This window comes from Manacus candei, unplaced genomic scaffold, assembly GCF_025592945.1.
Source record: "Manacus candei isolate 608988 ecotype Guabito, Panama unplaced genomic scaffold, ASM2559294v1 h1tg000119l, whole genome shotgun sequence".
In the NCBI taxonomy this organism is placed as follows: Eukaryota; Metazoa; Chordata; class Aves; order Passeriformes; family Pipridae; genus Manacus; species Manacus candei.
The window spans coordinates 4435254-4462445 of record NW_026138167.1 but is presented as its reverse complement, the minus strand read 5'-3'; the positions used below and the strand labels follow the sequence as shown (position 1 = coordinate 4462445).

The 27192-nt window shown below is 57.0% G+C and overlaps 1 protein-coding gene across 1 annotated transcript; it reads right to left on the bottom strand.

Annotated features, from left to right (window-relative positions):
- On the bottom strand, positions 1-26951 carry CSPG4 (chondroitin sulfate proteoglycan 4). Its single transcript, XM_051770333.1, has 10 exons — positions 26591-26951; positions 13651-13814; positions 9037-12618; positions 8257-8736; positions 7655-7831; positions 4499-4697; positions 4186-4320; positions 3876-4030; positions 2934-3117; positions 1-2730 (listed from the first exon to the last, which is right to left on the bottom strand). Exons 1-10 carry the CDS (start codon positions 26685-26687, stop codon positions 827-829), a joined length of 7077 nt encoding a protein of 2358 aa, XP_051626293.1. The 5' UTR covers positions 26688-26951; the 3' UTR covers positions 1-826.
- Positions 26952-27192: the final 241 nt, after the last annotated feature.

Sequence of the window (27192 nt, the reverse complement as noted above, 5' to 3'; positions counted from 1 at the left end):
GGAAGTGGCTTAGGGAAACAGTGATGCACCTTGGAAAAGGCACTTTATTCTGTTTACTTTTGCCGTACTGGAGTATACAGTGGAAAACGGCGCTGGCTATGGCTCTCTGCTCTCCTCTCCGGTTTCATGCTGCCCAGGTAAACTCCGTCCCCCCCTCCCCACTACGGGCATCCTACCTGTTGTGCAACCTCCCCAGGGCTCTGTGCAATCAACTTGATGAAGCACACTGCAAGAAGAGAAAGAGCGAGGCGGGTATTTTTCCAAGTGGGTGGGGATTCCTAAATTCTCCTGGCATTGGCCACAGAGTTTTTTCCGAGCCTCTGCTCCAGTGTCTCAGCCCACCTAGCCCTGGGGGATTTGGGCAGCTTCATCCCCAGCCTGACTCAGTGCAAGCCGCTCCTCATCCTCCGTCTCATGCCAAGAGCTGTGGGAAGCATCCCTGGGGTGGATGGTGCTGCCCACGGAGGAGCCACCACTGGACCTGCCTGAGTGGCTCTGAAGGGACCAGTGCCATCAGATCCCCCAGCACTGTGGCCACCATCAAGTAGCCCAAGTGAGCACCCTAAGTCAGCATTCCCCAGGGATGCTCATGTATTTTGCCTGTCCCCACTTGCTTATGCAGTACCCCCCTCCCCTGCCCAAAGCCACCCGGAGATGTGGGGCTCCTAGGTGGGCCAGAGCAGCAGCCCCTGCATCCTCAGGGCCCTCCTGCATCTATGGGATGCCAGCTCCCAGGGAGGAGGAGGAGAGCCAGGAGGAGGTGGCCGGTGGTGCTGTGGGAGGTTCTTGACTCCCAGGTGATCTCTTGCCCCCGCACCTGAGCCCTTCACACCCAGTACTGGTTGTTTTTCAGTGGGGGGTTGGAAGTCCGGCAGTACTGGAGGAGTTCAGGGTCTGGTGGTGCCCCAGGACCTGTGCCCTGGGGTGGGGGACCTGTGCCCTTGCCCTCCAGGGCGCTGACAGTCGTTAGGGGGATGCCTTGGTTGGGGTCTGTCCTCCGGAAGGTCTCATGGTCAGGTACAGCCCCGTTCTTGGCCTTGGAGGCAGGGGTGCCCTGGACATGGTGCTTCCCTGTCTTGTTGCGCTTGTGCAGGTAGAAGAGCAGGGGCAGGATGAGGGCCAGCAGGAGTAAGATGAGGCAAATGGGGATGATGATGCTGAACATGTTGGCCTCAATGAAGCTGAGGAAGGTGCCCCCCTCCACGGGGCTGGGGCTAGTGGTGGCACTGGGGGCTAGCCAGGCAGTGGGGGGCATGCCCAGCTCACTGGCATTGGGGCTGCTCTGTGCTGTGCCCTGGGGCACGGGGGGTGAAGGTGCCAGAGGGGCTGTGAGCAGGGTGATGCCATAGGATTTCGAGGCGTTGTAGGGCTCGATGCTGTACTCCAGGGATGCTAGCGCTGGTGGCACGCCAGCAGCCACCAGCTCAAAGACAAAGCTGTCACTCTGCAGGGGTTGGTGGGTGTCCCCAGCAGCCAGCACCTCCAGTCCCACCAGCCCTTGTTCCAGCTCACTCTGGCTAAAGGTCTCAATCGGGGTGGTGGGTTGTCCTGGGTCCCTGGATACCCTCACAAGACGGCTGGCATGGGGCGCCCTGCGGACCCTGAAGACTGGGATGCTCTTGGTGCGGTTGGCCAGCTCACTGGCATCGAGGATGCTGGTGTCTAGGAGGGCTGTGGTGCCCCGGGGCCACAGGCTGCCTGGTTGGGTCTTCACTGCAGCATGGACAGTCACATTTACCACCCCGGTCCAGTTTCCTGCCCGCGACGTGGCAAGGAACTGGAAGTCGTCCTCAGGAGAAGTGAGGTCGCTGAAGGTGAACATCACCTCCCTGCGGTCCAGCTGCTTCTGCGAGAAGCCCCGCGATGGCTTTTGGTTGACCAGCACTTGGCCAAACCTGGGGCCCCTGGTGATCCTGTACAGGATATTACCTGCCCCTCGTGGTGTGGTGCCCAGGAGGTGACGGTGGGACACGGGGGCTCTGTTCAGGTCTTGGGGCACTTCCAGCAGTGTCGGGCTCACAGTGGTGCTCAACGCAGGCAGCACCTCGATCTCCAGCAAGGTCAGGGTGGGTGGGTGGTGGCCATTGGAAAGGCTCAGGGCTAAGGACCCAGGGGCACGGCTCCCAGTGGCAACAAACACCACGTGGCCAGCGTTGACATCCGCCTGGGTGAAGCGGTTGATGGGCTCCCGAGGGTTGTGTGCGCTGGCCACGTGGCCGGCGGGAGGACTCCGGAGGATGCTGTACACCATCTCCTGTGGGGACACCGATGGGTCTGCCACATCCAGGTACTCCCGGGACAAGGTGACCACAGAGCCTGGTGGGACCTGCAGCACTTCCTTCCGCTTCACCACCTGCGGTGACTTGGTGCTGCTGGTCACTGTTATATTGAACACCTCAGAGATGACCACCCCTTCCTGTGGAGGACGGACAGACTGCTGTTCCCGGGGGCGGAGCCAAGCCTTAAAACTGAAATGGTCTTTGGAGATGCTGTCCCCACCATGGGCATATGCCAAATGCCCCGCTGCCAGGTCTGACTGCAGGAAGAACGGCTGTGACCGTTCCAGAGGCACACCGGCCACCAAGAGCTGTCCATGAGCCGGTAGCTCCGTCACCAGGAAGACAACATCATATCCAGCTCTCTCAGAGACCAGAACTTGGCTCAGGAGGTTGGAGGCATCCAACACCGAGGTGTCAATGTCAGCCTTCTGAGCTCTTGTGAGCTGGAGACCTGGGGGGGAAAGGGAAAACCAGGGATGAGAATCAATTTGGAGAAGTTGGTGAGAGTTTGGGGTGATGGAGGAAAGAATTGGATGCAGTTTTAGATGTTTGACATAATATCAACCATGGAAAACAACACAGTGGTGTCTTCTTCAGCCAAACAAGCCCTCCTGAAGAGGAGGTTTGTCCCATGCTTCTCCATCCCACCTTTACCTGCGTTTTTCCATAACTGAGTCAAGCGCTGGGGACACTTTTCCTCGAAGGAGATCAGGACGAGGAGGATGAAGGAATCCGAGATAGTCGTGGGAGTGACAATGCGGAAGCGGATGGCATCTTGGGCCAGCCAGAAGGGCTTATCTGGCATCTCATGCTGGTAGAAAATCAACTTGCTGTCCACCTAAAAATTAAAAAAACCCTCAATGAGCTCCTATCTTGACTCTGGGATGGAGCAACCAAGCTCTAATTAGGTAAGAAAGGGGGATTATCACTAGCCATGGCATGGTAGCCACTATGGAGGGCTCCTGGTGTATCTCTACCAGGATAAGTTGTGGATACCCCATCCCTGAAAGTGTTTAAGGCCAAGTTAGATTTTGTGATTCCATTTTGTGATTCTATGATGTTTCTGCCTGGCAATTGGGGAAACTGAGGCTCAGATGAAGGGTTAAGCTTGCTCAGCATCCTCCAAGGGTGAGCACAGCACAGAGGAACTGCCAGGGTGGGCAAACCTACGTGTTTCTGAGTGATGGAATAAAATAAGACCTTTGCTGTGCTCCGCGAAAGTTTGGCCCCATGGGAGAAAGGTTTTCTCAGAGCAGGGGTGAAGGCATCGTGCTTGGCTCTTCCCTTCAGCAGCAGCCAGGCTGGCTGGCTGGCTCTGCAGCAGGGAGATGGCTCAGGAAAGGGGATTATAACTCCATCAGCCTCCCTCAGTGCTAAATCCAAGGCTGGGGCGGCAGCTTTTAATCCGTCTTAGCAGCTGTTGGCAGAGCTGGGAAAGTCACAGCACGGCTGGAGCCTCGCATTGCCTCCTGCCTGGGATCAGGTGCCCCCGCCTGTCGTGGCAGTGGGGTCAGACTGGGACCCCTGTGCTGGTGGGGGGCGTTGATGAAGGGCTGTGCTTGGGGTTCTGGGGGGCTGGAGGAGGTGAAATCTCACCTGGGCTTGGGTGAAGTTCCTGATTTCCTCCCCCTGGGAGGTGCTCAGCCTGCCGAGGCGTGGGGCTTGCTCAATGCTGTAGTACAGAGTGGTGGAGCTGGCGGGGCTGTTGCTCACTGCCTGCAGGTTCTGGCTGGTGATGGGCTGCCGGGCACCTGGAAAAGACATGCAGTATGGATTTTAACCAGTCATCTTGCACCCATCTGCAGCCTCTGCCATGGGCATCTTGGCAGTGCCTGGGCAGGGGTAGGTGGTTCAAAGGCCCCATTTGCTGTTCTGCTGGGAGAATAGGGAATGTGCTGGTACCCACCTGGGCAGATGGTGAGGCTCTGCTTCTTGGCCAGGCTGATGGTGGGCTCTCTCTGGGCCCTGATGAGGAAGAAGTGCCCAGGAGACAGGTTCTCACCATCCCACAGGTCAAAGGCAAAGCCTCCATCCAGGGGTCCTGTGGAAAGCACAGACCAGGGCATTTGTAAGGGGTAGAGGAGATGCAGCCCCCCATTAACCTGGCAGGGTTTGGATCAGGGTGCTGTGCCATGGGGTTGGCATCCACCTTGATGGCACAGCGTCCCCATCACCCTGGGGTGGTGCAGGGGGACTGAGGCACCTCAGTCCTGCCCTACCTTGGTGCACGAAGAGGATAAGGCCATTGTCTATCTGGGCCTGGGTGAACATCTTGACCTCAGCACTGGGTGCTGACCTCAGGACAACCTTCCCATTGGCTGGGGGCTGGATGGAATAGGTCAGCTCCTCTGCTGGGGAATCCTCGTCCTCGGCGCTCAGGATGTGGGGGCTGATAGCAGCCGTGGCACCTTCCTGCAGCTGGGGGAAAGGGAGAGGTTGTAATCCCCCTGGGATACCCCTGGCAACTCTTCCCCACCCCAGCTCAGACAGGTTTGCTGTGTGCTGGAGCACATCCCAGCCCAACAAGGGTGCCTTGTCCGCGTGTGGGGTGATGCCTAGATCATCTGGCCTCTCCCCAGCTCTGCGTCACTGCTGCCGTGTTTGCCAGCACGTGCCACACAGCTGGGTCTGTGCCTCTGCACGGCGTGTGCCAGAGGGCTTACTCCTCCTCCGTGCCTTAGTTTCCCCACTTCCCCAAAGTTGAAGAGGGCGTGATGCCCTGGGGCAGGGGCTGTGCCTTTGAGACACTGCTTTGCAGGGGAAGGGATTTTATGGGGGTCCACAGGCTGATGCTGGGTACGTGTTAACCACAGCCCCGTCTCTCCCTGGCTGGTGTTTCTCCTCACTCCTGCTTCCATGCCCCCTCGCAAGGCTACAGTGAGGCTGCCTGCCTCTCCAGCAAACCCTCCAGGAATGACAAGTATGTGGCTGAGTTCAGAGCTACTGCGGAAGTTCCCAGGACCGCTTCCCCCCATCCAGCAGCACCCACCCATCCCTGGGGACACTGCCACCCTAAAGCCCTGGCATCTCTCATCTCCAGCTGGAGGCAACAATTTTCTCCACTCCTAACCCTGTGCCGTACCTGGATCTTGGCAGACCACGGGGATGAACCTTGTGCTGCCAGACAGGTTCTGCCCACACACCCCAGAGCTGCCCTTTGCCCTCAGGATGCCCTAAAATCATGATGTGCATGGATGGAGCCTTCCCGTGGCTCACCTGGGGTAGAGGGGCAGGATGTGCTGCATCCCATGGCATCATAAGCCTGGGAATCCACAAGACAACACCTAGACAGGCGCTGGAGGAGCTGGATGAGCTCTTTTCTGCTGTTTTCAGCTGGCCTAACCCAAAACATTGCTTGAGTGGGTGTGGGTGCCGACAGGGAAATTAAATCCATCGGCAGTCCCTGCGGGATGGTGAGAGGCAGGCTGAAAAACACAGCTTTGGAGAGATGGGGTGGGGGAAGTGCTGCTGGACACACAGCCAGGGCATGAGCTTTGCTGTGTGTGCACCGAGTTTTTTGGGCTGCTCCCTCTCCCCAACAAGAATAGCAGTTGGAATTGTAATCGTACCCGGGGCTTGGAGCCAAGGAAAATGCTCTGTGGGCAAAACAGGGGGGACTGGCAGCCCCAGGGCATTGCTGTCCACTGGGAATGGATAGTTATAGTGGCTGGAGCAGCTTTTCTCCCAGCCCAGAGCCCACGCCGTGGGAGCTGACCCACTTCTCCATGCTCCTCGTCCTCCCTGAATTATTAAAGCCTTCCGCCTGGCTACTGCACTCGCCTGCTCAGGTTATTGTGTTTGCTCAGCCTCTGTATCACCTCCTCTCTCTGGGAGAGTGTGCTGGGAGGTGACGGATCAGTGCCAGAAGCATGGCCGTGTGCTCTGGTGTGGCAGTGGGAGCCTCTCTCTTGGTGGCATCCAGCCATCCTTCCTCCAGATCCAACCCAAAAACTGCTGCTCCTTCCCAAGGGGCTCTACTTTGGGGTCTAGACCTATCCCATTTACCCCCCAGCCCTGCAAGGACTGGCATCCCTGGAAGCCTTTGTGCAACCCGTTCTGACCTTTAAATGCTGAAGTCATCCCTCACCAGAGCACAAACACACAGGGCTGGGCCTCTCCCATCACTCCTCCTCCAGGCAGGAAGCCTTTCCCAGCTCCAGAGCCCCTACGGGCAGCTGTGGTTACTCTTCCCAGGGTGTGTTGTGTGGTGGTGTGGGGGGGATCCCAATGGAAAGGCAGACAGATTGCTGCCTCAGGGTTTATTTTGGAGATTTTTCTGTCTTTTCGCTCTTTTTTTAGCATGGTGATTGGGAGAAGGGAAGGTTGTGCTCCCACTGTGCCTCTGGAATGGGGAAAAGGGGCTGCTGTGGGCCCAAGAGTCAAGAGGTTAACTTTTCCCTGGACTTTGGCTCAGGTGGGGCAGATCTAGAGGCACCAACTAATGCTTTATAAAAGGGATTTGCTGGGAAGCTTCCAGGGGCTGGTGGGAGAGAACTGGAACAGGCACAGAGCTGGGGATAGGAGGACACCCCCCAACTTTGGTGGTATGCCCCAAAGTGGCTGTTTCTTGGGCTAGGCAGGGCAGCCTCTTCCCCTTGGGCATCTCCTCCACAGCCCGGGCTCCCAGAACCCTTCCCAAAGCCACTGTATCATGGTCCTCATGGAAGAGGCTGCTTTCCTGCTGCCAGCCTAGAAACGGCTGCCTGCCATCCTGAGATGGGGAGGGTGGCTGAGAGGTGGGGGTACGATTGTGCTTGCATGTTTTCCAATAAAATCTTTGCTGGAATTTTGCATTAGTGACCCCGAATGGGGGGTTGGAAGCAGAAGGTGGGAGTTCAGCAGCAGGTGAGACCTCTTTGCTTCTGCCTTTTTCTGGTATGGGCGTGAGAGGTGTGAAAGCTGCCCGAATAGTTGAGTTATTCCAGCCTCGTGTTGGTGAAACGTGGGCAAGCTCCTCCTGGAGCTGCCAGGAATCATCCCGGGAGCCGGGGGTGAGGAAGCGCTGCCTGCCGCCGTGGCAGCGACCGCCGCGAGTGGGACCGCGGGGCGATGCTCCCACCTCGCGGCCGGGCCCCGTATCGGCGGCGGAGAAGGAGAGGGAGGACACCACGCTCCCCGCCTCCGCCAAAGCCTCGCCCCGCCAGGAAACACCGCCTCCTTTCCCCAGCCCTCGCTGGCCGCCTCTGGGCGGCACCCCAGCTCCGCCGAGCCCCGGTCCCCGGGGCGAGCGAGCGGGCGTGGGGGCGATCCCCGGGCTGGGCGATCCCCGGGCTGGGCGATCCCCGCGCTGGGCTGGCCGCCCCCCGCGTGTCCCAGCGCTGAGCACCCCGGCCCCGCGAGGGTGGCCGCCTATCCCCGTGGCGTCCCACCCTTACCTGCAAACCGGCGTTGACCTTCAGCCGCGGCCCCTTGGTGCTGCGGGGCAGGATGGTGACGAAGACGGTCCTGGCCTGGCTCTGTCGGGATATCTCGGAGGCGTTGGCCAGGACGGTGAAGCTGTCAGTAAGGGATCGGGGGCCGTCCTGCCTATACTGGATCTGCTGGTTCTCCACCTGCGGGGCAAGGGCCAGGTGACCCTCTGTGGGGGACACAGGCAAACGGCCCCACTGGGGAGGGGACGCTGCAGCATCCTGGGAGGATGCTGGCAACCCACCACTCGCTCTGGGGCATCCCTGCAGGGTGGATCCTGCAGGGACAGGAGCTGGGTCCCCATGGGAAACAGACCTGGAACCCAGTGTGGGTTCTGTGCTAGCATCCCCACTCTGTATCCCCAGGCACATTTAAACACACCTTGGTTGTTGGGTCCACAGAGCAAACCCACCACCCCAAGCCCCTCCATCCCCTCTGATTGGGAGAAGACCCCTACAGCCCTCCCCAGCCTCCCAGCGTGGCTGGGGGCTGGAGCACACCCCTGGGCTCTCCCCAGACCCTTGAGAAAGGAGCATGGTGGGCAGGTGGGCACACAGGGATGCTATACCTCGCTCCAGGTGAAGCTGTCCAGCCCACCCTCCTCAGGCCGCTCGCTTCTCAGGAGAGTGCCAAACCGGGGGGGCTCGAGCACCCTGAACTCCATGCCCAGAGCCGGGTAGTACACGTTGGGGATGCTGAGGATGCCCGAGGAGAGGGTAGCAGAGCCACCTCCTGGCACTGTAATGTTGTGGACATCCAAGGGCACGTTGATGGGGAGCACAACCAGGCTCACCACCACCCCCTCCAGAGCGTCCACACCGCGGGCTGTGATGTCTGTGACAAACCGGTCACGCTCCTCATTGGGCTTGGAGTGGAGGTAGAGGACTCTGCCACTGTTGATGTCCTCCTGGGTGAAGGACTGGATGGGGTCCAGGCTGGGCTGCTCGTTCACATCCTGGCCGTCCTGAAGCATTGCCAGGAAGCCAGAGGCTGGGGGGCTGCTCACCAGGTAGACTATGTCTTGGGGAGGGATCTCTTCGTGGGTCACCTGAGAGCATGGGGAAAGACAAAACAAGAGTGAGAGGTCTGGTGCTTGCAGCTGGGCTGCCCCACAGACTACCTGCTGTGCATTCAATCCCTCAAGGCTTTGCTGTGGGATGATCTGCAAGAGTCACCTTCTTGCCAAGGCCATACCTAAACACCCCTCTGCCCCTGGGCAAAGCCTGACGTGGACACGAGACCTTTGCTCTGAGCCAGTTGGAGTAAAATGGAGTCCCATGCATAGCCATCCTAGTTGGCCAGAGAAGAGATGCAGGCATGGAGAATGACTAGAAAAGGGGATACTCACCAGTAAGTATTCCTCCTTGATCCCAGCTGCTTCCCCCTGGAAGACATAGATCTCCTTGTGGTTGACTATGCTCAGGGGACTGGGATGGGTGTCCAAGAACACGCTGATGGCCAGTGTGTCCTCCACTGCCACCTCGTTTGCTTCTACAGTGAACTGGAGCTCATCCCGGGTGTTCCTGCTGCCGTTGTGGTGGTAGGAGATCTCTCCTTCAAGCAGGTCCTTCTGGGAGAAGGCCATGACCGGCTGTTCCCCTCTCAGTATGGTCCCCCACCTCGGGGGGGTTGTTATCAGGAATCGTATCTCTTCATCTGACCTAATGTCCATGTTGGTCTCCAGGTTGAGAACAGAGGAGTCAATGCTCCCTCGGGTGCCCTGGTGGATGACCAGACCGGTATTGTTGACTATATTGATGTAGGGGTCTGATGCCTGCACTTCCAGGAGGGCTGTGGTTTGGTGGAGACCATCCGAGACCTGTAGCTGGATCCAGCCACGGTCAGCCCCTGAATGGACAAAGAGGATCTTCTTCTTCCTCAAGTCATCCTGTGTGAACCGATAGACCTGGTGGCTTCTGTCATCGACAGACACGATGCTGCCAAACAAGATGTCCTTCCTTGCCAGCACCAGCTGTGTGTCAGAGAAGCCGGAGTCCCTGTCAGTGAAGGCAATGTCGTCAGTTGTCAGCAGGTGTTGCCCATTGCGCACCACGTTGAAGACTTTGTTCACTGCCCGGACAGGGATGTGGTCGTTGATGGGTTGGATAGAGACCCTGAAAACACCCCTCACCTCCTCCACATCAGGCTCAGCGCTGCCCTCGCCCTGCCTGATGGCTACGAAGGGGATGTCATCCTCCAGCGTCTCAGAGTCGTCGTGCTGGTACAGCAGCCGGCGGTGGAGGATGTCGTCATTGGTGAACTCTGTGATCTCTTCTCTGGAGGCCCAGCCATGGGAGGCAGCCCAGGCCAGTCTCCCGTGTGCTGGCCCCTCAATCACCTCATACAGGTAGTCCATGCTGTTCACGCTCTGCACAAACAAGTGATCCTTGGAGATGATGGCCTGTCCCCCTTCCGGCACGGTGAGGAGGACATTGGTCAGCACTGGCGCATCGGGGTCCCCACCGATGCTGATTGTGTAGGTATAGACGGGAGAGTGCTGCTTGCCGGCATGGACACGGTACTGGAAGGTGTCCTCGGCTTGCTGGGAGTTCCTGATGGTCACACTGTAGCTCAGGTGGTTTCTCTGCAGGTCATCTTGGGTAAATCCAAAGCCTTCGGTCAGCCTGTTGCCAAGCAGCTCCAGATTTCCCTTTTTGGGAGCCTGTGTGATGATATAGTGGAAGGAGACTGGGGCGGAGTTTGGATCTTCCAACATTGCCTCCAGCTCCTCGCTGGTGATATTTCTATGCCGCTTGTTCTTCATCTGGAGGGGAACCATGGTCCTCATCTTAATGGTGGCTCTTTTAATCCTTATGAGGAAGGTGTTGTTTGGCAAGACCTTCTGCCCCACTTGGACTTCAAATCTCAGCTTCTCCACACTGTCTTCCAGCCGGTGCTCTGGGTCTGTGCTAAAATACTGGATGCGCCCTTGCTCCAGGTCTTGCTGGTGGAAAGACTCGACTTTTTTCCATTCCCCTCCCATGCTCCCTTGCTTCTTGACCTCGCCATACCTTAGGGGCTCTGTGAGGACGTACAGGATGGCGACCCATTGTTCCACAGCGTTCGTCTCCACTGACAGGTTGGCTGTGGTGATGCGTGCGGCCCCTCCTTGGGAGATGGAGAGGCCGGTGTTGTTGACCAGGCGGATTTCGGGGTCAATGGCGAGGATCCTCAGGGTGGCCATGGGGCTCGGGACTGTGCCGTCGCTCACTTGCAAGGTGAGCTGTAAGTTTGTCCCACTCTGGTGCACGTAGACTACGTTGCCGGCTTCCAGGTCCCTGCAGGAGAACTCTTCAATGGGCACTCCGGGGTGGAAGTCAAACTCCACATAACCCTCCTCCATCTGCTGGCCACCATGCACCTGGAATTCGAGGTCATCACAGGATGTGTCATCATCCAGGACCTGCAGGATGTCTGTGGTCAGGTGTTTCCGTGTGTGCTTCAGGATTGTCATGTGGTTCCCACGGGGAAAAATGACCTGTGGGGCATCGTTGAGGGGGTTGATCATGATGGGCAGCAGGTACATCTGCCCCTGCCGCAAGCACTCCGGGACCCCTTGCTGGGTGGTCACTGTCACCTCCAGCATCAGCTGGTCCATGGGTCCCTCAGAGCCATCGTGAATGTATCTGACCTTCCGATTCACAATGTCCAACAAGGTGAACTTCCTTCTGCTCCTGGACCCGGGGATGTCCAGCTCCAGCTGGCCGTGCCTCGGGTCATTGGTGATGCTGAAGAGAATTTGGGACTGACGGATGTTTGCCAGGCTCAAGTCTACTGTTGGCTGTGTGTGTTTCCACTCCAGATAGGCCATGCCCCCTTCAGAGACGATGAGGGGGCTGACATGTAGAAGGCTGCTGATGTTGGCAAAGGCAGGTGGGAAGCTGCTGTCGGGCCGGCATGGTTCCACCACTAGGCCCGGTGCTCCCGACCACACATTTGGGGGTGGGGAGGTAGGTGCCTCATCCTGCTCATACACCTCCTCATAGTCCCAGTAATGGTCCTGCTTCCCACAGCCTGATGTGATGTCCTTTGTGATCACGGCGTCTTGCAGGCTCCTTCTCTGCAGGTTTATCCGCAGGTCCTCCAGGCAGCCAACGAACGAGTGGTTGGTCATGGTCCACACTGAGATGAAAGCAAGATGATGCTCCCTCAGCCTTTGAAAAGCTTTTTCATTCATACCTCCAATGAAGAGGTTTCCCTGAAGGTCCAGGTAGTTGTTGATGCCCCGGTTGGATGTGGATGAAGCGTAGTAATCTACCAGTATCTCAAACTTGTGGATGTCCGTGTAGACTTTGACGTAGTGCTGCTGCTCGTCACTGATGAAAACGTTGTTGTGCAGGACGATGATGCCGTTCCCCTTCTCCACAAACCCTCGCAGGCGCCCGTTGGAGATCTCCAGGTAGAAGAAGTCGTTCTCCAGCCCTGCGTGGTAGATCAGGGGTGCCTGGGTGATGCTCGTCGTTATCACGAACTCGATGGTCGCTTCCTTCCTCGCATCCCACGTGGGAAACGCGATGTAGGAGTGTGGCCCCTGGAACCCGAATGGGTCCTCAGGCTCTGCGGAGAACTGTGTGCTGCACCCTTCCTGGACATGGTGGAAGATCTTGGAGCTGCCATCAGAGGACAGAGGGGAGAGAACATCCAGGCCGTTGAATGTTACCAAGTGGAGGCAACCCCTGAAGGGAGGGCTGGCCTTGGCAAGGTATGGCAGGTCCAGGCTGCCTGTCCCACCAGCATAGAGGCCATGCTGGATGTCCAGCTCCCTTGCTGGCCCTGCAATGTCCCTGGAGCTGTTGAAGAGGCCGTCGATGGTCAGTGTCATCCTGCCATCTTCCACCAGCAGCTCCACGTCGTGCACTGCCAGGTTATTGAGCTGCAGCCCTGCTGGGGACTGCAAGGTCACCTCCTCTGAGCCCAGCTGCAGCCTGGCCTGTAGGGAAAGACACAAAGTTCTTTTCAGGTGACACCTCTCCACCTGCCCATGGACCCATACCCAGGGGCTCACAAGGGTTTTGGTCTCTCAGTTAACTCCTCCACTTCTGGATGTGCTCCTCCCTCACCCCCCCACGGACATTCCCTCTTTGTCCCGCTCTCTGATTTTTTCTCCTTTTTCACTCATTCTCAGAGAACTCCAGTCTCAGGGCTGGGATCCTCTGTCTCCCAGTCCCATAGCTGGGCTTCTCCTCTCACCCCGCAGAGCAGCCCTGCCAGATATTGGCTCTTCCTTCCCTGCTCCATCCTGCCCACTGCCCTCCATCCCTGCAACCTGGGCTGCTTCCAGCCCTTTCCCTAGAGACTGGCAGGGGAAATAGCAGGCTTTGCTTCTGGTGGGCAGCAGCCTGGAGCCTGCCTAAGTAGAGGGTTAGCTGATGGGACACATGGTCTGCATTAGGGACACCTTCAGCCACCGACTTGCTTGCTCTCCTGCTTTGGTTTAATGTGGTTCGTGGCCCAGCCCAAGCTGCAGAGAGGCAGGATGTGTGCCCTGCTCTTTTCCTTCATGGTGGATGCCAACACCATAACCACAGCAGGGAATTTCATTCCTCTGTCTTGATTGCTTGCTTCCCATGTCCCATCTGGGACAAGAGAGACCTATTCTTTCTCTGGATCCTCTTATCTCACCTCTTCTCCTCACTAACCCCTCTCATCCAAAGGTGCTGTGCACTGCAGTCTGACTGTGCAATGCACATGGGGTGCCAGGGTCTCGGTGTCCCCACAACCCCCCCAGCACCCCCCAGGCAGTGGGTGAGGAGCTTCCCTAGATGGAACCTGTTTCTCTATATTTAACCAATTCTCCCAAGACTCCTCTTGTACTCTTAGCATCCCCTGGCAGGGCTCCTGGCAGCTGGGCTGCCCCTTCATCCTTGTACTGGATAAAGCCATGACCCACAACCTGACCCACAGACTGACCCACAGCCTGACCCACAGCCTGCAGGGGGGACTGGTGTGCCAGGGTGCTGACCTGCAGGCTGCCATCTTGCAGCTGGAGCAGGAGGTGGTCGGGCTGGCCGGCGGCCAGGAAGAGCAGCCCAGTCCCCTGGCTGGTGTACAGCTGCAGGTGGAGCCGCACCGTGCGCGAGGCGTCCGCCAGGGGCATCTCCACAAAGCTGTCCCCGAAGAAAGAGACTGGGGAGAAAAGGGAGAAAGAAGGTCAGGCAGGGAAGGACACCTCCTGCAAGCCCTGTCTGTGTGGGTGCTGTGACTCTGGAGCCTCCCAAGCCCATCCATCTGCCCTCTTCTGTTTGCCCTGTGACAGGGTGTTGGAGCTGAGGAGCCTGGAAAGATCCTTGCAGAGTCTGTTTTTCTGATTTTCCTAGAGGAATCACAGAATGGTTTGGGCTGGAAGGAAAAGCTCATCTAGTCCAACACTCCTGCCATGGGCAGGAATATCTTCTGCTAAACCAGAGGACTCCAAGCCCCATCCAGCCTGGTCGAACACTTTCAGGGATGGGGCAGCCACAGCTTCTCTGGGTAACCTGTGCCAGGGCCTCATCACCTTCTAATCAGATAAATTCTGTTTCTCCTCAGTGCTGGAGGAATAAACGTGAGTGCTAGTGATCCATATGTGGCTGTGAGACCGTACAGAAACCTTGGCTCAAAGCGGGCGCCTGGAGATACAGTTGGAACGTGTTCAACACCCAATATACATCAGCCCTGGAGGGACTCATCTCGATGGCATGCGGTCGTGGAATGACAGACTGTGTTACAGGGCAGAGGCGGGAGAGGGCAGGATTAAGAGTACAGGGAGTGTGCTTAAGTTTTGAGTGCTTGTAGTTTTTAGCTGACTGGATGCATGCGTGTGCATTGCACACGTGTTAAATGCACGCAGCCACCCGTCCTCCTTGGCTCCAGCTCAGCCTGTGGCAAAGTTCTGTGCTTAAGCATAAACACTCCAGCCCTGTAAGCTGGAAATGTTTGGGGAGGATGTCACGGAGACGGGGGAAATGCACATTTTTCAGTCCATATGTAGTCACAGGCTCTGCTGGGGTTTATATGTGTGAAGCTTTCCTCCTATGCTTCACTAGAGCATTTATCAAGTCCACCCAGCTGCTGACCCACACTTGGGTTTGGGGTCCCAAATCTGCTTTGCTGAGGTTCCATGGGCCAACAAGACTAGCATTTGGCTTTAAGGGTCCCAGCCCATTCCCTATTTGGAGGAGGCAGGGGTGGAGGTTGGGTGCCAGGGTGAAACCAGCCTCCTGCACAGTGAGGTCTGGGTGTAAACACTCATGTCTGCCCTTACAGCTGCTTCCCTGGTTGCATTTTCCTCATGCCCAACTTTCTATGGTGATGACAGGGGTGGGAGCAGGCAATGCAGGCTTTGCTCACAGGCTGGTACAGCAAGTGAAAACCCAACCCTGCAAGACACAGCCACCCTGACTGAGGGTTTGGAAGGATCTGTAGAGGTGATGGCAAGGGTTAGCCTGGCAGGGAGAGAGTTGGAGCACTCTGCTTTAGCTTACTGCATTTTTTTTCAGAGTTGAGCCCTGTGGTGCCCAGTGTAGAGGATGCTCTTCTGACACCTTTGGGAATGGGGAGACCTCCTTGCCCTGGAGACCACAAAAAAATCACTTCCTGCCACTGGCAGCAGAAAAAGTGCCTCAGCTTTCCCCTGGGGTCCGAGAGGATGACGTGGGTGTCTCAAGGACCGTCACTTCACCCGTTCCGGGCAGGGAGGAAAATGGCACCATGGAAACATCTGGCCTTTGCTGTAACACTGAGCCCTTTGCTCAGCTCAGGGCAGGGCTGTCAGGGTGCCTCCTCATTCCCTGGCCCTCATGCCTGCTGCTGGCACGGGGCACTTTGGCTTCCTTGTCCTCTTCGGCCCAGCCAGTGACTCAGAGGAGCTGTGCTATTCTTTGCAGGGCTCTGTCCTCCCCTGACCCGCTCCCTCCTTCCTGTGGTCTTGGCAAAACCAGCCTTGCCCAGTGGCCAAGGGTGGTGGGTGCTGGGGCTCTCGGCACCGCCTTGTCCTGGGGTTTGGTGAGTAAGAGTGACGTGGCACAGCGGAAAAGGGGCTCTCCCTCCTTGCACAGCCACAGGCACACATGCGTGCACATGTGCTCCCCCGAGACATCCATGTACATTTTGTGCTGGCAGCTCCCGTTGGGGCTCCCTGTGTGTGCATGCTCTGTGCTCCAGCTCCCACTGAGATTTTGCTACGTTTTGGTTTTGTGGCTTCCCCTAATTCAAAAAACGTGTTTTTCAGAGGGGTTCTGAGTGGCTGCTCTCATGGGGAGGGGAAGCTTGGCCAGACTGGACCCACCAGCAGCTCCTGTGCCAGTCCAGGGGCCTGGCGGTGTCTTGCTGTGAGTACTGGGGATGATGGTTTGGGGCCACTCCAGCACAGCCAGCTTGTTTTCCAGTGTGCCAAGGGGCATCAGCTCCTGCATTCAGCACATTTTGTCCTGCCTCCACTCTCCCAAAGTTGCCAGAGATGTTTTTCTTCTCCTTCTCTCATAAAATGCTACTAATAAAAAGCTCCCGGAGGTGCAGATGCCCAGGGGAGTGGTGCCATTTGTTGGGGAGGAGGAGGGACCCTTGCCTGGATCCAGGAGGTGCTGGGATTTTTCCCCGGCAGCAGAGTCCTGTGAGTTACTGCTGTTTGTCTTCCCAAATTCCTGCTTTATTTCAGGGCCACTCTCCACCTCGCTCAACAGCCCAGCCAGGATGTGAACACCACTCGGCCTGTGACATTTCACTTTCTCAAGGGACCTGCAGCTTCTCACCCCCATCTCCCCTCTTCCTTGCCCTCTATGTTGGAAAAGAAATAGAAAACATGGATTTTTTTCATTTTTTTTTTCAAATGCATTTCACCCTGGAGCAGCCTTCATGGAACAGGATGCCCCTTCCTGGTCCATTGCTTGGATCAGGCAGGGACATCCTATCCCCATCCGTGGGTAGGCTCCCCTGAGCATCCTGGGATTGCCCCAGGAGGATGAGCTCCAGTGCCCCAAAAGCAGCTTCCCCAGATGATCTAAGAATGCCACAGGGGGTGTTGTGCCCCAAGCTGACCCTCATCCCTGGATGGAGAAGCCCAAGCTGGCCCTTCCTCTCCTGTCGTGGGGAGCAACAGGTCCCCATGTCCTGGCCATGGCTTGGAGTGGACATCCCATTTGTCCCGGATAAAAATAATGGATGTTCCCAGCTTGCTGTATCCCGCAGGAAATCACTGTCCCTGCCTTGCCAAGACCATGGAAAGGCGTTGACGAGGCGAGAGGAGCCTCCGTCACAGTTTCCGAGCAGCCAGCCAGCAGCCAGCAGATTATAGACTGCAGTGTCATTTGGGTTTGGGGGGTTTTTCTGCATTGAAAAAAACAAGGACATGAGCCAAAAGCTCTCAGGAAGGGTCTGGGAGTGAGGCCTCGGGTGTGTTCAGCACCTCCCAGGGCCAGTGAACAAGCGAGGGCTCTGTGTGAGCCGGTGCTGCCCCAGCACCCGCCCCAGCCGCCGGCCACGCGCCGGCTTCGGGATGCTTTGGCCCTCTTCCCCTGCTCCTCGAGTTGAAAACACTGCGGGTTTGGCCTCTCCAATTGCTGTTTTTTTGGTGTTAGGGGAGTTTTTTGACACGGGGGAGCAGAGCCTGGGGCTGGGCAGCACCACAGTGGGGAAGGGATCCCCATCCATGCAGGGGGCTCTGAGCTGGGGGCTCCAAGAGTGTTTGGGGCTCAGCAGGGCCGTCTGGGCTCTCCTCCATGTTTTAACATCTCAGCACACAAACTTCTCCCACCTCCTTCCCAGCACGTAGGAGGATGAAGGAGCCAACTCCCAGTCCAGGCAAGGGGAAATACTCAGAAAAACTCAGTGTCAGGGTTTGCAGAGAGAACCAGCACCAGACACGAAAGGTTTTCAGAACGGGGAGGTATCTCCTGGGTGTGCAGGAGGATGTGAGCTGATGGATGTATGCTTCCCTGCCCAGCATGGGGCATCCCCAACCCTGCCACAGGAAAGCCAGCTGCGTTTTGGGGCATGCAGGAGGTGCTTCAGCATGTTGGGGGTACAACCAAGTCCTTGAGGGGCTGCAGGAACTCCCTGTGGAGCAAACCCTGCCTGGGGATAGAGGTGTGGAGCTGGGGAGGAGCTGGATGCTCAACAAGGCTCCATTCAGGCTGTGGTGGGGGGCAGGTGGAGGCCAGAGCTGGTGGCCGGCTGTGTTTGCAGGGAGGGGACTGGAATTCATTAAAGCAGCTCTGTAATGACCAGAGCGGGTGCCAGGAGAGCACCGTGCAGACACACGCGCCCCCTTGAAAGACTCCCTGTGTTCGCAGCCTCTTCCCGCCCCGGCCACACCGGTTTTCCAACGGTGGAAAAACAGCTGGGAAGTGAAGGCTCCTTGTTGCCTGAACAGCCCCGGGCTTGTGCGGCCGCTGGTGCAGCCCAGCCCACCGGCTGCCCTCCTTCCTTCCCGCTGCCGCTGTCAACAAGCAGCCTCTGTGCCAGCAGTGTGCCCCGTGCTGGGGTGCTGTCGGAGCAGCCCCTGGGCAACCTGCTGCACTTCTCCGCAGCCTCAGGAGCTGGTTTTGAGGCCCTCTGGGTTGTTTGGGGTTGTTTTTTTTCAAATTTAAATGACTTTATAAGGTAGCGAAGTCACCTGTTGTGCTGCACCCACCCGCTGTGCGTACACCTGAGGGGCTGGGGGGATGTGAATACCTGAGGGGTGTTCAGGGGGGTACAAACACTGGAGGGGCTGGGGGGATGTGAACACCAAAGGGGTTCAGGAGGATGCAAACACCGAGGGGGCTCAGGGGAATGCAAACGCTGGAAGGATTCAGAGGGGATGCAAACGCTGGACAGGCTGGGGGGATATGAACACCAGAGAGGTTCAGGGTGGGTGTGAACACCAGAGGGGTTCAGGGGGCATGCAAACACTGGAAGGATCCAGGGGGGATGCCAGCACTGGAGGGGCTCAGCAGGATGTGAACACCAGAGGCTCCTGGGGGCAGCTGCCCAGCCCATGCTGCTCAGCAGCTTGAACTGCTCCTTTTCCCACCACAGTGTGTGTACAAAGCTCCAGTCCCACTCCAAGCACAGGCAGGGTGGGCAGAACCATCCCTCCTGCTGGCACCGTGGGTGGTCCCGGGGCTCAAGCTCCCTTGCCCCCAACCTGGTCTGCAATGCCCAATGAGACCCACAGCCCCCCAGGGCTGGGGCTGGGCTGTGCCCCCATCCCCATGCAGGGCGGAGGGGCCAGGAGAGGAAGGAATCTGATGGGCTTTTGGAGAAAGGCTTCATTATGTTCCACATTCCCTTCTTTTTACGGTGCGGTTTTATTTATGGCCGGCAGAGGAAATGAGCAGCCTGCGAGGAGGCTAAGGCAAACACAGCGGCCCTCAGCTTTGGCTGGGGCTTTGCTCGGAGGAGGGGGTGCTGGGGGGACAAGTGGGGAGCTTCTGCCTTCAAAGATGCCCTCAGACCTGAGCCCAGCACCGATCCAGGTCTCCACAGTGAGGAAATCCCAGTGACAGGGGAACTTGGTCTGCAGCAATGGCATTCAGACCCAATGGGGACCTTGTGGACACACCATGGTTGCCTTGTGCCTGCCCCAGGAAAGCCTCTCCTCACTTTCCTGCCTTGAGATTTACAGGAGAGGGTGTCATGGGCATGGATACATCCCTGCTGTGATAGCTTTCGGTAGAGGAGGACTTTTTATCCCCACTCCCATTGACTCCAGACAGTGATTGCTGCTCTGACATACTGAGCCAGGGCTCTGTGTGTTTTTCCAACCCCGACTATGGGAATGAGTGCTCTGGTTCTTTCCTCCCACCCTCCACCTGGCCCTCCCTCGCAGCAGGGCTCCTGGGGGCTGGGGCTGGTGCTTTCCAGGAGTGCTGGCCAGCAGAGATTGCTGGAAAGCAGCACCCAAGAAACCGCCAGCAAAGCCATGAGCAATTACCCTGATGGGGCTGCCGACCCTTGTTTTGGGTGCAGGAGGAGAGTCCTGGGCTGGGGTACTCTTCTTTCTTTGCCCCCATCCCACCCAGCTGGTCTCTATCTCTGGCTGCACAGTGCTGCTTTGAATCCCTCTCCTGTGTTTATTCATTCAGTTACTTTCCCAGTTCCTCTGCCAGCTGCTCTCTGCTCGCCTTCCCCTGCCTCCTGCCTGACAGCTTCGGGGAAAAAACCAGCCATTTTACAGCCCCTTTTTACAGACTTTGGGGTCAGGGGAAAACATCAAAACATGCCCCCTGCTAATTCTGTGCTGCCTGGGAGGGGGCTGGCTGTGTCCTGCCTCCTGTGTCCTGTCAGCCCCCAACCTCCTGCGCGGTTCCTGTGCCTGCTCCTGCCTGCTTTCCCCATCCTCACAGAGCAGCATTAGGAGCTGTGATAGCTGGAGGCTGTAAAGCAGGGTCCAGGAGGCTTGGCTCTGGAGCTCCATCGCTTATCCAGCGTGGTTTTACGATGATTCAAGCAGCCCTAGAGCTGATGGTATTTCCTGAGCTCTCCTGCTCGGCCAGATGCAGAGCCGTGGAGGGGAGGGCAAGGAGCTGGGAGCCAGTCTACAACCCCCCACAAAGGTCACAGCGCTTTTGGGAAGAGCTGGGGGGATGCACCCCAAGGCAAGCACCCCCAAAGCCTGGTGTGAGCAGGAGCATGGATGAAGAGCTTTTAATGATGTGGCTTAATGGCTCCAAAGGGACTTAAGGAATAAGCCCAAGCTGGAAGCAGTGTTTGGAGTGTTTGCCCTGGGAAGCGAAGCGGGGGGAGAAAGTGGGAGGATTTGGGGAAGCAGGAGGCTCAATGGGACTTTTGTGCCGTCCCCTGCAGCGTGACTCAGTCTCACTCAGGCTCCTGCTGCCAGGAGAAGTTGGCCTGGAAATATTGTATCAACCCCAGAGGACATGGTTTCCAAACCATCTCAAGCCGGGTTTTGTTCTATTTTTTCTTTCTTTTCCTCTCTCCCAAGCCCTCTCCCCCTGCCTCACTGGCTGGCAGGTTTTCCAGCTCCACCCTGCACATCCTGGCACCCACTCCCATAGCTTTTGCTACCTCATCTGCTTCCCAGCCGGTGAGGGAAGGGCTTGCAGAGCTTCAGGAGGGCATGTGGTGGCATATGAGGGGACAATCCCAGCCAGTCCAGTGCAGGAGGAGCAGGGGGACCTCGGAAAGCCTGAGCTTGAGGTTTGGTTACTGGGGAGTGAAGCACCCTGGGTGCACATCCCACCTGTGGATCCCTGAATCCCATCTCTGCCCGCACAACAGTGCCTGTTCCCAGGACAATCCCCAGCCCCAGTGAGGGGAAGGAGCCTTCCCAGGAGCTGTCGGGGGATTGGCGGAGCTTGGCCAGGGGATGCTCACAGACATCCCTGGAATAGCCGGTCGTTACCGGAGTGATCCTCTCCTGCTGTCGGGATGCTCACAGACATCCCTGGAATAGCCGGTCGTTACCGGAGTGATCCTCTCCTGCTGTCAACAAACAGCTCAGCGGCCGCTGCTAGAGAGGAGCACGTCTCCAGCCGCCCGGGCTCTGATGTTTCCCAGCCTCACTGGTGTCAAACGGCTGCCAAGATGGGGGGAGTTATCGGCCAAAATTGTGGGGGAAGGATGGGCAGGAGTGGGGGTGCTGAAGCTCTGCCGGGAGCTACCTGCTGGCCTTAACTGCAGCCCCCAGTGCTCAGGGATAGGGATGTTAAAATGTGCAGTTGGGGTGTAAAATGTGTAAATCGGGGTGATTTGTCTTTAGCTGTGCTGGTAGGGCAGCAGCCACAGCAGCCACAGAACCCACAGAACTCTGCACCCCATGGGGGCTACAAGGGGCATGGCCGGGATTGGCTTTTGGTGATGCTGGCTGCTGTGAGGGGCAGAGAAAAGTGTCTCCACAGACAGGGAGGGGGGCTTGCAGTGTGAAAGGAGAAAGAGAGGATATTTTTTGCTCACTTGGGGTTGATGTGCTAAACTGTCTGCAAAGAAAAGGAGTATTTTCTTTCTAGAGCTGAAATCTCTCCTCTCCTCTTTCTCCTCTCCCTCTCCTCTCCCCATCCTTCCAGAGATCCCCCTCCCTGCCCTGCCTTCCCCTCCCCACTGCTGTTATCCCCTGACTTTTCCATCTATGAGAAACACCCGGCAGGGTGATGTTTACAGAGAAAATAAATGCCTGCTCTATTTCTAGCGCAGGGGGAACACATGGCTGGCGCGGGGGCTGTGGGGGTGTGGAAGCGGGTGCTCACATCCCCTCCCAGGGCTGCAGGGCAGGACAGGAGGCTTTTCTCAGCCACATCTACCTCGGTTCCAAGACTTGCCTCTCTTCTCCCCAGCTCCCAGAGGAAATGACCCTGGTGGGCTCAGAAATTTCTGTGGGATGGGATGCTGAAAACTTTGAAGCCCTGCTGAAGCCCAGATGGAGGCTGGGAAAGAAAATGGGAAATTCCTCCTGACCTCTTTCTGCCACGGCACTGGGCAGCACTGCACAGGGGTTATGGCATGAAAACGGATGGGGAGCATCCTTTAACATGGTTGGGGGGGGCTTCACAAGCAGTTGGTGACTCCAGACCCCCCTCCTTTGCCTGCCTGCAGCAAAGAGGAAAAACAACTACCAAAAAGCCAAGATTTGGGCAAAAGAAGCAGCAAGGATTCACGGGGCCATCCCGAGCTGACTCACAGCTTACAACAGCTCCTTCCACAGCCAGTGAGTCACGCTGATGGATGAATATTGCTTTGCTCTCCTTGTCTGGGAGACACGTGGTGGGCTTGGCCACCTCCAAACCATGCTGTCTGCCCCATGACTTTCTCCACTCACAGCAACTTCTGGCATCCCTTCCCTGGGATGCTTTCCATCTGCCACCGGCTGTCTGTCCGGCTGTCAGGCAGCCAAGTGCACCCAGAGGTATTGCCTGGAGCGATGCACAACTGGCACAATGGGTGACACACCACGGGGAGGAAGGATGGAAAATGAGAATTTATCAACCTCTTGGATCCACAGCTTGGGGCATAAACATCTCCCATCCCATCCTGATGCCGTTGGGAGGCCCTGTTTGGTCTGTCCTGAGGAGGAGCAACAGCAAGGCAAACCTGCATCCTCCACGTCCTGGGGTTGGAAAGAGCCACCATAGTCCTGCTCCTCTGGATCTAAGCGTGGCTTTGCAGAATTCAAAGCTGCCCTCACTCTGCTTTCCAAAGCAAAGGCTTTGTGAAAGAGCAAAGTGGGTTCTCTGACTTTATATATTTAGAATACACTTTATAGAATATATTAATATTCTATCAGTGTAAGTAATATAAAAATATTCTCATACAGCAATATATAATAATATTTTGCTATGTTGGTCAATATAACATAAAAACTTGAGTTCCCTTTTTCTGTTCTATTTACCCCAGATGTGTCCCACCCCTGTGCAGCATGGCAATGTCCAACCAAGCACTGGGGCATGATGGAGACAGCTCAGGGAAGGGCTGATTTGGGAATGAGGATGCTTCGATGGGCACCCTCCTTGCTCCGTGTCTCCAGGAAGTTTGGAGATAGGATATGGTGAAGGGGCTGGTGGCAAACCAGGCTTGGGATGCCCAGGCGAGGCCTGGGAATTGTACAGATGTGAGTAAGGAGTTCCTGGGAGTTTCCCAGATGAAGGCTGGGGGTTATGCTAGTGCTCGGGGAAGCTGGCTTCCCAAAAAGGAGACAAGCCAGAGCCTGGCACCTGGAAAGGGCCAAGGAAGCAGCCCCGGGAGCCGAGACTGGGCTGGGCCAATGCCTGTTGTGAACAGTCTGTGCTTTGAGCTTTTTTTAGGCACACAGACTGTTAGCCTCCCTCCTCTCCAGCCCTGTTCCTGTCCAGCTTTCAAACTGACGTGAGCTCCTCGGGGTGAGCTTAACCCTGTCCTTCGATCCTACAGGAATGTGCATATTATATATTTGCCCGCAGCCCTCTGTTGCTAAATATAAGAGTGAGACAAGAATATTCCTCCCTGATTCCCACGATACCAGTTTACCATTCTCCCCCCTTTTCAGCATTTTTCCTGTTCTTTCCCATCAGCTGGAAGCTTTTCCAGCTGCTTTGAGCTATGACCTTAAAACATGTGGTGCGATCATAAAAAAGAAAGTTTGACTAAATCAATCAGATCTCCAAAAGTGGAGGTAGGAAGAGCTGAGGAGGAGCTGATAAACCTGGAGAAAGCAGGAGGGGTCCTGGATGGGTACCCCAGGCAAGACACTGCTCCCTATCCATAGGCAGGTACCCCTGGACAAGCCAGTGTCCCACTTGCCTCCCCAGGACCCCCATCACCGCTTCTGGAGGTCCACCCAAGCTTTGGGGGAGGTCACATTTTTGGCACCAACTTGCTGAAATCTTGGGGTGAACGCTGCTCACAGGGAGCCTACACATCCAATTCTCTCATCTCTCCTCGTTCCAAACACCTAGTAAGAGGGATTTTGGGGAAGGGGGAGGACAGCCTGCGGGTGGTTTCGCTGGGAACCAGAGGGGAGCCAGGCTGTCTAAAAACAGTTTACTAAAGCTTTACACTCTGATGTCAACAGGGTAAGTTTTATGAGTGTTTTCCTTTTTTATATAATTCTGTATCTGATGAAGTTCATGATGACTCTTCCCATCCTGTGCTGGGCAGGAAGCTCCGGGTCCCTGAACCTGGTCTTGGAGGGAATGCAAATCACAGGCTTCACCCCCCAAAACCAGTCTGTCCCCAGCACCTTGCCTGGCAAGCTTTTGGCTCTCCCCGATGGAGACAGAGGGATATCCCACTGTGGACAGCCCACGGGAACACCTGGAATCAGTGCTGCTGGTCTCATCAGGGATGTTCTCAAGGGGATGGGGCTTGTGGGAAGCTGGTGCCCAGACCCAGAGTCACAGCTGGCACATCTGTTTCAGTCCAGTGCAGAAATAGTCCCTGGCATCGGAAAATGGGTGTAAAACCTCTTTTCTTCCCCAGCCCCACATGTCTGTGCCAGGCAGATGCCCGTTGATCCCTGGAGCTGTGTCCCAGCCATGGGTAGTGTTACTTGGGGGGAGTCTGGGGGGGTTGGCATGTGCCAGTGAAGGCCATGTGCTCTTTTTTAGGGTTGCTCCAGCCCATTCACCATGAAAGAGTTCAGGAGTGCTAGGGTAGCCCTGGGACCCATTCTGGACACCAGGCAAGCAACGGTTCCACCTGGGAAAACCCCCGCCCAGGATGGAAAGGTCAGGGCTGGGAAGGAGACCACTCTGTGCATAACAAAAGGGATTTTTTTCCACTCAGTTTGCCAGGCACCATCCTATTTTGGTACACAGAAAAAAACCAGAAGGAACAAGGCCTGAGGTCAGGAGAGAAGCATGTCCCAGTGGCCACCTGCTCACTGGGAGAGAAGAGGGATATCAAGGGACATACAGGGACTTTGCAGGTGCTGAGGGCCACAAGGCTGGGCTCTGGGATCCTCCTCCTCCTCCTTGCACTGACACAGGCTAGGATGCAAAAGATGATCAGGAGCAAAAGTTTAGAGGTGGCCAGTAATTCTTTGGGAACTGCTTGGAGCAAGCTCTTCCCCGCTGGTCAGAGCCCTGGTACCTGGAGGGAGCTTTGGGGAAGAGAAACTGCTCAGTGAGATGATATAGTATTTTGGGGGGGAGTTAGGGAAATAAAAGTGCTTTTTAAATTCCCTTCACTTTTGAAGCTGCTGGTGCTGCTGACGCAGTGCATCAGTCAGATATCTCAGGCACAGCTTGGAAGGTCAGGCTAAGGCACAGACCCATCCCAGCAGGATGAGACCCCTGTCCAGACCTGCAGAGCCCACTGAGGCTCAGACAGTAGCAGCTCTGAGCATCCTGGAGCAGAGAGGGACCAGAGCTGTGGGATGGCTGTCAGGATGCTGAGGCAGGGCACACAGCCATGCCAAGAACTGGATGGGCAAACCTGGTTGCTTCTTTTGGAAAACTGGATAGAAATCCCAACCGCTCTGTCCTGAAGTAAACCCTCTGCCTAGCTCTAACCCCATGCAGCAGCCAGTGTTCTCCTAGGTCCCCAGGGTCCATGTCCTCCAAGGTCCCCGGGGTCAGCCTGCCCTGTGTCACCATGGGGGTGACCCTCATCCCCAGCTGGCCCTCGGTGCCCTGTCACTCCAGGGGTGATCCTGCACACCTCTGGGGCTGTGCTGGTGGGAGAGGTGAGCCCCTCACCCTTTACCCCACACCACCAGCCACCCCAGTGCACAGCACAGATGGGCGGAGCAGAGCCAGGAGGTTACACACACACACTGGCAAATGCTCCAGCTCCTTTCTTCCCACCAAACCCCTGCTCCTGGGATGAAGAGGGGTTGCCCTCGCAGACAGCTACGGTGGCAAGGCCAAGCATGGCAGGGAGGGTTGGCGTGCTCCCTCCCCACGACGCCAGTAAAGAATGGAGGTTTTCCTTGCCCCTCCTTTTGCTATTGATGTATCTGTAGAAGGACTTTTGTTATCCTTCACAGAAGTGGCAAGATTCAGTTCAAGTTGTACCCTCATCTCTCTAAATGCTACTATTTTCTTGGAGAATCTTTTATAGAGCTGAAAACTTAAAAAAAACCTGGAGAAAACAGTTCAATGAAAGTGAGGGATATTTTTAAAATGTCATCTTGAAGCTCGCGGGGCTTGGCGGAGCAGGGGCGGTGCCTTTCTCCCACCGGCTGCCCATGGCGCCAACCAAAGCCCTGTGGCTCCCCCCAGCCCCATACCACACAGCAGCACATCTGCGTGTCCCCCTGGGAAGGGACACAGAGGCACCAGCACCCCGAGAGCCACGGTGGGCGAGCAGCCCCGTTCCCACCCTTGGCTTTCCCCAGACACTGTGCCCCAAGACAGGCAAGCTGCTTCTGCCAGCTTGGCGACAGGAGGGACACCCATGGGTGTCCACCTCGGTCTCCTCTCGTTCCCCAGCCCTCCCAGCAGCCGTATCCCCCAGGGTTTCCCACCGCTCCATCCCTCGGGTGGGCTGGTGGGATGGACGGCGCTTACCTCCGGCCGGGAGTCCCGCTCCCAGGGGCTGGGAGTAGCCGGCCAGCAGCAGCAGCAGCAGAAGCAGCAGTGTGGAGATGCCACCTTGGGCACCCATGGTATCCCTCGGGGCTGGAGCAGCGGCGAGGGCTCCGGGACGGGACAGCACAGCCTCCACCGCTGCCTGCTTCCAGGCGAGGGCTGCTGCTACTACTATATTTAATAAAGCGGAGCGAGGGAGGGACCTGTAACTTCTCCCGCCTGTCAGAAAGGAGAAGTTCGCTCAGATTACAACGTCAGATTTCTCTCTTAAAGGGCTAAAGGCCCTCGCCACCCACCCACCCGCTCCTGAAAGGCGCCTTGTTCGTGCCGGGGCGAGGAGTGGGAGGAGCAGGGAAGGAGCCCCACGTAGGGTGCGAGAGGCGGCTCTGGAGGCACCGCCTGCTCCGGGCGAAGTAGTGCGTCCAGAAAACTTCTGGCACCAGGCACTTTTTGGGAGGAAAGCTAGCTCCTGCTGTCTACACAGACCCAGATAAGTGGCTCGATCCCAAAGCCACCCTTACCCATCCCTTCCCAAAGTGGGTCTCCAAACCTCGCACCTCTCTCAGCTGGCAATCAGGATG

Coding starts and splice junctions, on each gene's coding strand:
- CSPG4 (XM_051770333.1), bottom strand. CDS start 26,687: ATGGGTGCCCAAGGTGGCATCTCCACACTGCTGCTTCTGCTGCTGCTG. Junction 7,832..8,256: donor ACAGCTTCACCTGGAGCGAG/GTATAGCATCCC, acceptor CTTGCCCCGCAG/GTGGAGAACCAGCAGATCCA. Junction 4,321..4,498: donor TATCCTCTTCGTGCACCAAG/GTAGGGCAGGAC, acceptor TGCTTTCCACAG/GACCCCTGGATGGAGGCTTT.